Consider the following 13,919-nt stretch of genomic DNA (forward strand, 5'->3'; position numbering starts at 1 on the left):
AGATGTGCTCGCCAACAGTGTGCACATGTTCAAGCAGCGGAGTCCATATGTGCCCCTGTTCATGGCAGTGGGTGAAATCAGACATGACAGTGCGAGCACAGGTTGAGCTCAGAACCTCATTTTTAAAACAGCTGCTTGAAGTCTAACCCCCCCCAACAAAAAAAATGTTAGTATAATTATTCATGATTCCTTTAGTCCGTAAAGTACTTGGTCTGCAGACTTTGTGTTTCAATCAAATGAATTCAAGTGCTTTCCTGGTTTATAGGGCAGACCTTTGTGTTACATTCCACACATGTTGACGGAGAGTCCCGTCCGAGATGTGCCTCGTTGTTCCGCGAGCGCTTCGCCTCCTCAGCGCGAGCTGGAGTTGCAGCGCTCTTCAGAGGAGGACGTCAAACAGGAAGTGACTTTGCTCCTGACCGAGCTGGAGATGAGGGCGCTGTCGCCTTTCGAGGTCCACGAGCTGAGCAGCGCCATGGGAGTCATTTTGCAAACTCGCACCGTCTCGGCGCACGGCGCGGCGCTCTCCGAGGCGCACTTGAGTGAGCGGCCTCTGCTGCTGCTCTTCAGGGAGGAGGCCACGCTCAAGGAGGCCTACAAGCTTTTGCTTTCCCTTTTGGAGACCTCGCCGCCGCAGCCCAAACCCAGAAAAAAATCCCCGCCCTGCTTGGGCCAGCGGAGCGCCTTGGTGACGGCTCTGAGGAGAGGGACAGAAACAGGGGACGTGGTTCTAAAACTCCAACCTCGCACCGAGACCAAGAGTCCCGACGGAGACACGAGTGTTTTGACATTAGATCCGGCTTCCACACAGTCCAAACCAGGAGAAAATGTCCGCCAGAGTGCCTACAAGCGGCTGGATAGCTTGGAGGAGACCATTCGAGAGTTGGAGAACACGTTGCAGGAGATCAGCGGAGGTTCCCGTTCGGAGGACACCGACGCCAAAACGGGCAAGAAGCCGCCAGTCCCGCCCAAGCCGGCGACGCCGAGACAGGTTCTTTCCTCACGCCTCCTCGCCCGACACATTCTTTTCCTCATTTCCTCTCTGAGGGTCTGCGGAGAACTTTTCACGCCTCTGATGTCTGCTCCCCCATTGGCTCACAAAAGGAAAGGGGCGGGACAGACACCAGACTTGTCTTGCGCTGTGATTGGCTGTCTGTCTGTACTCTCTCACCCTTCTCATGCTTTAAACTGACAATAAAAAAAAATACTTCTTATTTTTTATTGTCGTTTCTTTGCTTCTACACCAAAACACTTTTCATCTTTGTTGTGCTGTGAAAATGATACTGTTTTATTGTGATATGAAAATTATGTTTTTCATTAAAGGAAGCCTATTTCTAGCACAGAATTACTCTAAAATAGTAAATGTAGTGTGCAGCTAACCCCCATATCCACAGAGGGATAATACCAATGCCGTTAATAGCGAAAATTCATATTTGACATCCCTCATAAAAGGTTTTTAATTTCCAATAGTTGCCATAAGCACTATAGTAGTAATACTGTACTGGCAATACTGTTTTTGCCTTGGTCTGAGCACAAAAACAGCAAATAGGTGAAATTTAAATGAGGATTGGACGGGGGGGGGGGGGGATTGTGTGACAATTTTTTTTTGCTGAATTTTTGGGGAAATCTCTAAACGCAAAAAACAGAAATATGTGGGGGTTATTTTGAGATGAAGTACTGTCTCTAATGTTATCTCATTTTTGGTGAAAACTTAAATAACATATTAGGTACTTATTAAGTAATGAGTATAAAACTTCTTACATACTACATTAAAAAAAATAGGCAATTTCAGATTACTTTTGACAGAGATATTTACTGTGTATTTTGGACAATTGAAAAATACAATTATTTTCAAAAAAAATCAAAAGTCATTTTTGGGCTGAAATGGGCTTCCATACCTTTAAAGAACAGTTGCTGTCAACCTCCCAAAATGTCGGCATGTGCGGCTGCACATATTGCACGTCACAATGCACCACTGCCTGCAACAGATTGAACTACATATACATATACATTAAATGCACAATCTCTCAATAAGATACTATAATAGAGATACGTATAGTACCCAAAAAATGTGTGTGATACCATACAAAAAATGCTAAGACTATTAATGAATAAATACCTGTGTAATCTGTGTAATCTGTATTGCATCTCTTCAAAAAAATGAGCAACTTCAACATAGCTTCACTGCCGCTTGTGTTGCCATGTGACACAAATGCAACATTCCCAGTTGCTGTGTTAGTGCAGCCTCCCACTCAGCGCCGGCCAGGCTGTCATATTCCACTGTCACGAATGCAATTCAGGATCTAATTTCCCACGGGCTCGGCAGGAGATTTCAAAGTCCTCTCGCGTTGTTTCGTCATGGCCGCGCTTGACGTTGCATCACACGCCATACTGTTGCTCCTACACACTCTCCAAACGCTTACTACCGATTGTGTTGGAAGGCAAAAGTGATAGGACGTGGCAGCTTGTGAAGTTCATCTCGTATTAACTCCGACATGGTGTCGACATTCATACAGCGTTTCCTTCTTCTCCTCTTTGCAGAGGTGGCAAAAGCAAAAAAACAAAAAAAAAACAGACCCAGAGTCAACACTGTAAACACTAGTTTTTTACTGATTGTTTTGCATATATCTACTCCAATATCAAAACAAAAGAAGATTTTCTGATACATTTCATAAATCTCTCCCCTCTTGTCTTTTCCAGGGAGGGAACGGCACCCTGTGCAAGGTCCCGCCTGCCCCGCCCTCCAAGCTGAAGCAGCTGCAGCAGCAGAACAGCACAGACAAGTACAAAGGTGGCAAGAGGGAGGACTTCCTGAAGACCCAGCAACAGGTACAGTACGTCCTTCTCAGGGGGGGGTGTGCATGCTGTGGTGACTTCACCTGCATGGTACCTCTCCTCCATGTTGTAGTAATCATAATTGCTGTCATCATGAATGTACCTTTGGTTGGGATGACAGAGAAACTTTTTGATGTTGATAATAATTAGGAGCAACGGATGAAAGCCCTTTTGGAATTGCTGTTTATTATTCTTCCAATGATTGTGAAACACAGTAAATTCTGTAAAGTAAGTTTTACTCTAAATGTAGTCTATTTGTTCCCTCTCTAAAGTAGTGATGGGAAAATGAAGCTTCATGAAGCACTTGCGATACTTTTTGACTCCTCAAGATGGCACTCATGATTCAAAGATGCAATGCAAATGTAATCAATTTTTATGGCACTTGCCTTTATTTTTAAACCAAGAGCACCATCTAGAGGAGTCAAAAAGTATCGCAAATGCTTCATGAAGCTTCATTTTGCCATCACTACAACAGAGTCAAATTTACACTTGGAAAAGAGTAAAAGATAAACAGTAAATTTTGCTCAAAGTACTTTTAGTGTGTATGTAAGAATTTGCCTGTCCCATGAAAAATTGATTAAAGATTTTTCACTCAGAAATTGTAAGTAAATTTTGCAAGAAGACAACTAAAATTAACTTAAATTATTAAATTAATTGACTAAAATGTATTTGACAAAAAAAGTAAATAAAGGGTTGAGGAACGAACTCACGTACTTCCACTTGGGAGACTGCCACACCTGAGCTATGCCACTGCTACTCTTTGCTTATATCCAAAAGGAGACCAAAAATAATGTTTTTACGTACGTGTAGTTACGAAGATTCCAGCTGACAAGAGCTATGTACTGCATGGCTCAGCATTGGTTGTCTTCCAATCTCAAGTTGTGGGTTTGTTCCTCAACCCTTGAGCAACATTTTTCTTTTTTTACTCTCTTCCAAGTGTAAATTTGACTGTAAAAATTTACTCTACAGAATTTACCGTGTGGGCATATCGGGGGTAAAATGTATGTAGCGCCCACCACTAGTTTTAATCTATCATATCAGGACGTTGAAAAAAGTCTCAAAGACCCATGCACAAAAATGAACAGGAAGATGGCCATTTTGGTTCACCATGAAAATTGGATGCCAGAGCTCCCTTGGAGTCTTTTCTCCTCCCTTTTTGGGGGCCTCAACATGCCTAAAAACTACTTTTTTTCCGAGTGTGTGTATTCTGAATTAAAAAAAAAACATTTTTTAGGGTTCTACTAATTCAAATGTGATTGGGCTCTGAATTTTGGAGACCCATCATACACATTGACTACATTCAGTGCTTTGACGACAAGCACATTGCTGACGACATACATATTGTTGACAGAAAAACATTTAGCTGTCGCAAACTTTCATCTTGATTAGCCGTCAGAATTGTCCCTCCGCCGCCTTGTTGATTTGATGAGCAGCACTCGGCTAATCAGCGTGAGTTTCCACGTCGTTGCCGCTCGGCTTTTGCGATTATACTCATTTACCAGAATGCAAATCATTTGTTTCTTTTCTGGTTTGACGTCAAAGATGACGAACGTCTTGGAGAAAGAAACTAGTAGCACTACTGGAACCAAACATCAGTGCCTTCTCATACCACAACCACATGAGTCCTTTATTGTTTTTTTTTTGTGGAAAGCAACCATTAACAGTATTTGTGTTTCCATATATTATGAACATCAATCATAGATTACAAATGATTTATCAAATAACACAAAAAAACTGACAAATGCAAACATTAAAAGTCAGGATACCAAAAATGAGACAAATACATGAATAAATGTGTAACACGACTCGCTGCTAGCCAGTAGCCGCTAACGCCAACTGTCGAACTGATGCCGTATATACCATATAAGGTCTGACATAAGGTAGGATATGATCTTGAACGTTTTGAAAACAGTAAATAAATATACTTAATACTAATAAATAGAAAGTTTTGACATCTTGGGTTTCTAAAAATTGTTTATTAAATTTTTGAGTGAATACAATAGTATCAGAAACATTTACACGGTGTACAAAGTTAAATATTTTTTTACAAGAAACCTATAAGGAGCAACCACAAATAATAACAATAATAACAAATAATCAAACACTAACACCAACAGGCAGATCAGTTAAGTCAAAAATAAACAATACAGAAAGCAATAGGCATCTCAAATCAAAGTATTAGCAATAGCAATGACCCCACCGCCATCACAGCGAAAAATACAACAACATTTTTAAATATCCAAAGCATCTCAGTCAGATGGGAGTTGCAAGTCAGACATCCTGACAAATGCCAGAAATGGACCCCATAAGCTCCCAAACTCAAAAGAGCGGCCGATTAAGGACAACCCCAAACAATGCACTCAAATCATTTGGTTAAATTTTTTCACCAACCACAACTGATAAAGTATCCAAAATATGCATCCAATATTCGTTCAAGGACGGGCAAAGCCAGAGTGTATGAATTAAGTTAGCAGGGGACCGTTTATCACCGCTTAACTTTATATTAAAATAGTAAAATAATTTCCAACCGGTTGGGGTTACGTTGTCATAAATCTTAGCCAAACGGGCCTTAGTGTAATAGATTGATGTACCCGTCTTAAAATCTCTGACCACCCTCCCTCAGCAATTGTCAGACCCAGGTCCTCCTCCCAGAATGACTTAATTAGGCTCAGCGACTCTAAACGCAAAAAAAAAAATAATATTATAGATATGCGAAATAGAGCTTTTAAAAGTAGGAATCGTATCAAAAACCCATCCAAAGCAGTGTCAGGAGGTAAATGAGGAAAACTAGGAAAAGTATTGCGAACAAAGCTGGGAACTTGTAAGTGTCTAAAAAAAATGATTGCCAACCGTACCGGAAGAAAATCAACATCCTTATATTGAAGCCAATATTTAAGAACCCTAATGTTGGAGGCCCAGTAATGAGGTAGATGCCACAGACTTCCGACTTCCGGGTTTTACACATCAGCGCCATTTTCGGCCCCTGCTGGCCGCGTTCCAATACTTGCGCCTCCACTCCTGCGCCCCCCAAATCGCGCGCTCCTGCTCATCGGCTATCTGAAATGCTTTGGACACTGAGACAAAGTTGATGGGTGAAAACCCGGAAGTCCTGCCTCCTCTATGGCATATAGTCCATAAAACCTAAAGTTCGGTAGAGCCAGCCCCCCAAGTTGTTTTGGTCTAGGGACCTTCTTCTTCCGTATAAAAGATGAAATCAAACGATCTAATTTATGAAAAAAATGACTGAAGAAGAAAGAGTGGTATGCACTGAAACAAATAGGAGAACCTTGGGAGTATATTCATCTTAACCGCATTGACACGAGCAGCTAAAGATAAATTAAGCAGAGACCACCGTTCAAAGTCGTCAACGGGGGAGCAAAATTAGCTTAGAAAGGTCCCCAAAATTTAAGTGTAACGTGAATTCCAAGATAAACAAAACTGCGTAAGGCAACTTTAAAGGGAAATCTTTGTAGGAGAAAAGTCTTAGCAGCAGCATTTATAGGAAATATCTCACTTTTGCTTCAATTTAATTTATACACAGATATTTTGCCAAATTAATTCAATGTGGCGAGGGCCCAGATTGAAACGATGACATTGCAGTATCAAGTTCAGCAATAGTTATAGGCGCCTCCAGCCTTTCTGCAGCCAAATAATCCAGCAAAGGAAAGTCTAAATTAAAAAAAAAAACCTTGTCAAAATCAGGATTGTCTAGTAGAGAGACACATAAAGGGTTTTATTCCCCTTAAAAAAAAAAAAACTTTGGTAAGGGTAGGTTAAAATTCATAGACTATTAGGTTTTAATAACCTGGTAATCTTAGCTGACGTCACATGGTTACCACCCTCGAGAGCCGTTTAGGTCTACAATTAGCTTAAAGCGTCCTTGTCAGCGAGTCTTTTCAAAAGAAGACGAAAAGAGAAACAGCAAGCTGTGAGTCGCCGTCATGCTGAAATAATGAGATTAATTTGGCTTTCATGAGACAAGTACGGGAATCCGCTCGGCTCACGGCGAGGCTGGCGGGCGTAAATTGCGGCAGGCGGAAGCTCGGGACATAAAGGAGAGGAAATAGTGAGGAAAGAGAGCGAGCACTCACTCGTCCTCTCATCATCTTCATCATCATAATCATCCCGGATAATCAGAGAGTGAAGAGGCACCACTGGGATTTGTACCAATCCCATCCCAATCTGAGGCCACCAAAGTTTCTTGTGATGTTGATGAATTACCCCCCCATAACGGCAAAAAAAAAATCCTTGTGGCTTTACTTGACATGCTTCAATAACTTTCATTTCCTTTCCTTTAAAGCCCCTTGCACATTCTTATCGCAACGTGCATAACATTTACTCTTTAGTAGTGTGCTTATAGTTAGCATCAAATCGTACTTTAGTTGGTTTTATAATCCCCCAAGGTTTACTTTAAAGAGACATATTGTGGAAAATTGGGTTTTTAATTGCTTGCATAGTATGGTCTTTCGAGTACCTGCCACACTAGTTCACAAGTGTAATTTGACGTCTTGATCGTCAGTGGTGGGCTTCCTACTTGGAAAATATCCTATACAATATTTTATGCTATGTTAATCATTGCTTACATACAGTGAATGTAGCCTACATACCAGAGAAATTGAGATAGCTAAACTACAAACTATTCAACATTAAATGTAGATTAACTACACTGAAATTAGCTACCAGAGAAATGTAGCTAGCCAAAACCCAAGCTAGGGATAGACCAATAATCAGCCTGGCAGATAATCTGCGCCGACAGCTAACAGCCAATAAACAGCAATTAGCAGCTATTAGACCGCGAGCTAACGGCTAGCTCGCAGATTAACGGCTATTTGGGAATTATCCCGGGGCTAGCGTGTGGGAGAATGGTTAGCCCGCGAGCTAACAGTTAGAATTAGTGACTATTTGGGAGTTAGCATTATAGTTGGTGCAAAAGCTGATGGCAAACAAAACAACCTTTAACATGTTGCAAATCACAAAAGCTGTTTAATAGACATGTGCTTGAAGGCATTTAAGCAGTCAAGTGCTGGAGTTTTTATTATTAAGAATTCTGACACCAACTTTTTTTTCTTCCTGCAAATGTATATCGGCTTCAAATATCGGTTATCGGCCTCCCTGACTGCTGATAATCGGTATCGGTACCGGCCCTGAAAAAAGCATATCGGTCTATCTCTACTCCAAGCTACACTATTCTACATTAAATGTAACTTACACTGAATTTACCCACCAGACAAATGACAAAAGGACCTAAATTAATGCGAAATCTACTCACAGTCGTATGGGGCCTATAAAAGAAATACTGCATTTTAAAATAATGTAATTGTACTATTGGGGTATAAATGAAGACTTCTAAAATACTTTTGATAATCATACTTCTTATTACCAATGCACACACATCTTGGACTACACTGTCTTACTTACCAGAACTGAACAGTACACACTAATCCACTTCACACATAAACAAACTTATACATAAAGATTTATTCTATTGCTGCCTAAAATATTTGCCTAACAAACAGTACAGTCGATCCAGAGTATTCATGAATAGCAAAAATCCTCTAATATTACCGGCATAAAATAATAATAATAATAATGAAAATATGAGAACAAGCGGAGGTTTCTGCAAACAAGCAAGGATCAGGTAAAAAAAAAAAAAAAACAGGAATAAAAAGTAGTGTAGGCAGGTAAGTAAGAGTGCACAAAACAAAATGTGCTTGGTTGGTACCCAAACATCACTCTGCATTTTGGCTAAAAAAGATGTGTTCGAACAGTGCTATCTAGTGGCTCATATCTTCATTACATGTGGTTGTGCTGTAGACAAGCGTGATTATTTTGAATTTTTTAATGCGTCCTCGTCATTAAAAGTCAAAATAAAATCTGTGTTGGTCTTCATGTGTCGATGGCGCCTGGCCCATCGCACATGCTTGTGTCCGCCTGAAATAATGTGTCCTCTGTTTGTTTTGTTCCCCCTTCCTCTTCCTCTTCCTCATGGTGGCGTGACCCTACCCGCCTCGTCAACGCACGATAACCGCCCCTCGTCCCCCTCCAGCAGTGAGCACCTTGTGAGCATGCGTTCGCAGGCAACTTCTACTTTGTCGGACTTTTTCATCGCTCTCCCCTGTCCGTCCTCATCACTCCCGCTCCCCTCATCACGTGTCCTCTGACCTGAAGGGAGCCGCGGGCGTTGAGTCGGGGATCCGCTGCAGGAGTGCGGAGGGCCCCACGCTGAGGGTGTCGCCCGGCCGGGCCAAGGCGCTGCTGGCCAGCCTATCGGCCGCCGGCCTGAGCGCCGAGGCCCTGCTGCTGTCATCCGCCCTGCGCCAGCACCGCCTCCTCCGCGAACAGCAGCAGCAGCAACGGGCGGCGGCCGCCGGGTCCTCCCTGCCCTCGCCCAGCAGCCGCTCGCCCTCGCCCGCCTCTTCCTCCTCGCAGACGCCCACCGCCACCCTGTCCTCATCCTCCTCACCCACCACGCCCGTCCTGTCGCCCTGCTCGCCCACGTCGCTCACGTCGCCCACCTTGTCCAAGGCTAGTCTGGAGGGCCTCAGCGGCTGCAAGAATGGACGGTAACGGCAAAAGTGTCCCTTTTGGACCTGCAGTCTTATGTGGCTCTGGAGGTCCACTAAGGGAATTAATTCTCCCTTCAACGCACAAAACTAGACTTTCCTGGTAATCCCACCTGGTGTAAGCTGATCCTGTTTCAAAATGTAGAGCTGCAATAATCATCATCATATGAGTCACTCTATACCTCTACATTGGAATATGGTGGAAAACGTTTTTTATTTTTTTATAGTTTGGCATTTAGTGACCAAAAAAAAAGAGTCTCCAAGATGTTCAATGTTTCAACTTAGTTGAAATTTACTGTCAAACCAAACATAAAATGAAGACAACACTTTGTGTATTTAAAACAACCACTAAGCCTTTCTGTCTGCTAGCTTAATGCTAACGCTAATTAGCATCTACGTTGCCGTGCACACAGGGAGGAGCAATAGGTTTCAGTGTGCTTGTTTTTTTGGGAATCCCGGTCCCACAAATTAAAAATGCACTTCTTTAAAACGATACCACATCATAATTTATTGCAAATAATTGTTGCAGACTTCCAAGCTACAAGCTCAAATCGCAGTTTGACAACTAATGTTACATTGCCTATTCACAAGGCTTACAGCTAGCCAAAACAACCTCAACACTCACAAAAAAGGTGGTTGAGTTTGCTATTGAAGAACTTGAGAGTGGCTATCAAAAACATATATTCTTGGGGTTGATTGATGAGAGAAAATTTTGTTTTGGGTTAGGAAGCAGAGCAACTCTAAATCAAGCTACTGTACATCTGCTTTTGAGACTTACAGTTAACCACAACAACAACAAAATTGCCATTTTAAGAAATTAGAATATATATATATATATATATATATATTAGGGGCGTTAGAAAAAATCGATTCGGCAATATATCGCAATATTACAGCGCGCAATTCTCGAATCGATTCGATATGCAGCCGAATCAATTTTCAAACAACAATTTTTTATGGGAATATTCAACAAAACGTCTTACTTAGGGTTAGGATTCACACATTAAGCATGGAAGAATGTTATATTAATGGAACATTAAGCCTTAATATTTGATTTACTATTATTATAGTATAATATTTTACTACAACCTGTTTGTTAAATGCAGTGGCTCAGTTATAAGCCTGAATTTTCAGATAAATAAATACATTTTCATACAAATCTTACAGTGTACAAGTTAACTGATTAGTATTTTCTAAATTTGAGTAAAAAAAAATTGCAATAATCAATTTATAGATTCGCATCGGGATTAATCGGTATCAACCTATGAATCGTGATCGCCAGCTACTGGGTAATTCACACCCCTAATATATATATACTGTATATATATATATATATATATATATATATATATATATATATATATACATACCTACATACATACATACATAAATACACACAGGAAGGATTTGGTATTCTATAAAGTATTTTCCAGTATAATTAATGAATGTATATCAAATAGCGTTTTGATTTTTGATTTTCTACCATATTCACATGTATTGATGTGTGTGTGCGTGTGTGTGTGTGTCATTGTTAAGCTATTTGGTGTTTTAACCCAAGCCAAAGTGGTGCTGTTTACATGATTCTTTGATAGACAAAAACAAAAGTATTAGTACAGATCATTTAAAAAAAAAAATGAGGTGGCTTAATCTTAATTTTTCATTTTAGCAAAGCCTTTTAGGTGGTGCTGAACGTCCCACTTTGTGGGATCAGTTTGGGAAAGTTCCCTTTTCTGTATCTGATGCACATAGGCATGTTTGGATGAATTTGTTGTGGAAGAGTCCAATGAAAAACTTCTTTTTAGCCATTTTATGTTAGCCAGCAGCACATCTCTAAATTAAGCTACAACTATACAAAGGACAGATATAATACCGATAATGAAGATATTTATATGTAGAAATGTTGATTTATACAATCTGATGCTAATATTACAGTAAGACAATCATTGGTATCACAAATACATGACGCTACCCAAAGACAACAGGCCCTGTCTGCATTTACACTTCATATTATTAAAGCGTCAAAAAAGCCCAAACAAGCACAACTGGTGTTGTCCCTTTAAAAATCAACGTCTGCGCTAATGTAAACTCATTCCTCTGGGAAGCGGCCTTATAAGCAGCTTAATGTGCGGACTTTTACGCCCAACATTTGTTAAAGAACAAAATGCACATCAAGACTCTGAGTTGCAGCTTAATTACATCTTAATGACAAAGCACAACATGACGTCTTAACTAAACACACTGTGTGTACGTTAAGCTCAAATATCCTGCTTGTGTCTCGATTGGTTTCCATCCGCACAGTTCGAAAAGCATTGCTAGGCTGTTTTTATTTCCTCATGCACAAGAACCCTTTATAGACCCCCGCCTGTGAAGCCTTAACACTTTCATTTGAGCTTTTTTTTTAATTGGAACCTGATTTTGGATATATAGCGCTAAACTGTTTTTCACTATTTCAATTTCCTTGATTGGGGGGGGGGGGGGGTTGGGGGGCCTTTATTGACAAGCACAAGTGCAGAAAATCCTGCACTGTAAACACAACATAATTTGTGAAAGCAAATTAACGTATATACTGGAGAAAAAAAAAGGCCCTGTGAATGCATCGTAAAACCATCCCTGATCCTCAGATCATGTTTGACTTCCCCCGTGACATCATCACCATAACAGAAGAGCACACTAAGTACGTTTTGTCAAATTTTGCAGATTAAAATGTGGGAATTAAGAAATGCAGCAGTGGCACTATAGAAGCTAAACCTGGAGCCTCAACGCATTTGATGAACCCTCCCCTCCCTCCCTCCCTCCCTCCCTCCCTCACTATTTCTACGACACTGCTTTGGAGTGGACATCCACTTTAAACTCGAACTAGAGCAGAGACTATAAATAAATAAATAAATTAATAAATATACATACATTTTATGGTGTGAGTGGGATGTATGTGTATGACAGTGTACCTGTGAAAAAGAAAGTCTGATTATTATGATATACATATTTATATATAGATATATAGATATACATACAGTATATAGACTTAGACTATAAATGAGGATTTACTGTAAAATGTCATCACCGCTTCAGTTTTTATAAATTAACCGTGTAATCATTTTGTACAGATTTGTTTTTTTCTTTTTCACATTCCACACAGAGATTGTTTATTCATAGGTGCAGGACTTTTTGTTTGTTTGTTTGCTTAAGATATATATCTGTATAGGCTCTGTAATATACATAGCTTCTTTTTTGTAGGATATTCTGTATGGACACACGTTCTGTAATGTATGTACTGAGGAATCAGTGACCCAAAACATTTTTTCTATTTATTTAAAAAAAATATGTATTTTTTTATTTTCTGTATTTGTTTTTTTAAATTGTATTTAATTACCCCATGCTGTGCTTGCGTGTTTTGGTGCTGTTGAAGGTGCAAATCTATGGCGTTGAGTAGTACATATGAGGTCACATGACTTTAATGTTGCATTCAAGTGCGCGTAAAACTGCAACACTCTTAAGGGTGTGTGTGGGGGGTGATTGGAAAAGCAGAACCACCGAGATGGATCAAAATTGAAGCTTTTCAACTTATATCTCATTTTTTTTAAAATATGAATACAATAAACCTATGTGCTCTATAGTATGTACTGTATATAGTACATGTACTGTATTTTTACATGAATGTGTGGATGTTGAAAAAGCATCACAAAGTAGAAGAAACAAAAATGGTGTAAATAGAGTCAGTCGTTCCTAGCTGGTCCAAGAAATTGTTATGTCCAAAAAGCTAAAAATATTGATTTATTAACATAATTTATTAGTTGTATAATGACAGGTTCAAATGTATTAAAACACCACAAACGCATGTATTGTCTCAAGCAATCGCACGGTGCAGTCAAGATGATTAAAAAAAATAAGAAATCTATAATGAATGTTTTCTCTAAAAATATTAATTAAAAAAGGATTTAAAAAAGAAAAGGTGTTGAAGTTGAGATGTTCTTTTGTGTTTTGTGTGAATCAAAGGCAGGCATGTTAGGTCATGTGACGTCTGACGGGATCGCTTGAGCGCAATGCGGCCCAGTTTGTAGTTAGTGTGACAAAGAACAAAAAGTAACTAGTGACTATATATATATATATATATATATATATATATATATATATATATATATATATATTTATTTATTTATAATTTAAAAAAAAAATAGATTAATGATGCTGGACTTAATTTATCAGTGTGGATGACATTATGTGAGGAAATGTGTGTGACAAAATGTTTTGTACATAATTTGCTGTGATTGTGTGTCCAATAAAGTGCAGCTCCTCTTATACAGTTCACTGAATCTGTGGATTTGTCTCTTAAGCAGGGCCCAGAATACAGCTAAATAATGCAATGGAACTTTGCAATTATTAAAGTGAAAGTGAATTTGGAAAATGTGTTTTTTTTGGGTGCCAATTTACTGTTTGCCAATTTGACAGATGGCTCTATCCAATGGTCCGAAGTAGCTAGGGTGTATCCTTGATAATACGCCCATCACCAAGCGGAATGAGAAT

The 13,919-nt window shown here is 39.7% G+C and overlaps 1 protein-coding gene across 18 annotated transcripts in view; it reads left to right on the plus strand.

Moving 5' to 3' along the window:
* srcin1a (SRC kinase signaling inhibitor 1a) overlaps nt 1-13,703 on the plus strand; it is a 118,839-nt gene extending 105,136 nt beyond the window's left edge. For 14 of the 18 annotated variants that reach the window (XM_077556639.1, XM_077556642.1, XM_077556634.1 and 11 more), the window contains 3 exons: nt 266-991; nt 2,701-2,829; nt 9,004-13,703. In XM_077556639.1, the coding sequence (XP_077412765.1) occupies nt 266-991; nt 2,701-2,829; nt 9,004-9,402 (1,254 nt within the window). In that variant the 3' untranslated portion in view covers nt 9,403-13,703. Of the gene's footprint in view, nt 1-265; nt 992-2,700; nt 2,830-8,881 lie in introns of all 18 variants that reach the window. The other 4 variants (XM_077556645.1, XM_077556646.1, XM_077556648.1 and 1 more) reach the window with 4 other exon arrangements.
* Nucleotides 13,704-13,919: the final 216 nt, after the last annotated feature.

The sequence above is a fragment of the Vanacampus margaritifer genome, chromosome 2 (genome assembly GCF_051991255.1).
Source record: "Vanacampus margaritifer isolate UIUO_Vmar chromosome 2, RoL_Vmar_1.0, whole genome shotgun sequence".
NCBI classification, from domain to species: domain Eukaryota; kingdom Metazoa; phylum Chordata; class Actinopteri; order Syngnathiformes; family Syngnathidae; genus Vanacampus; species Vanacampus margaritifer.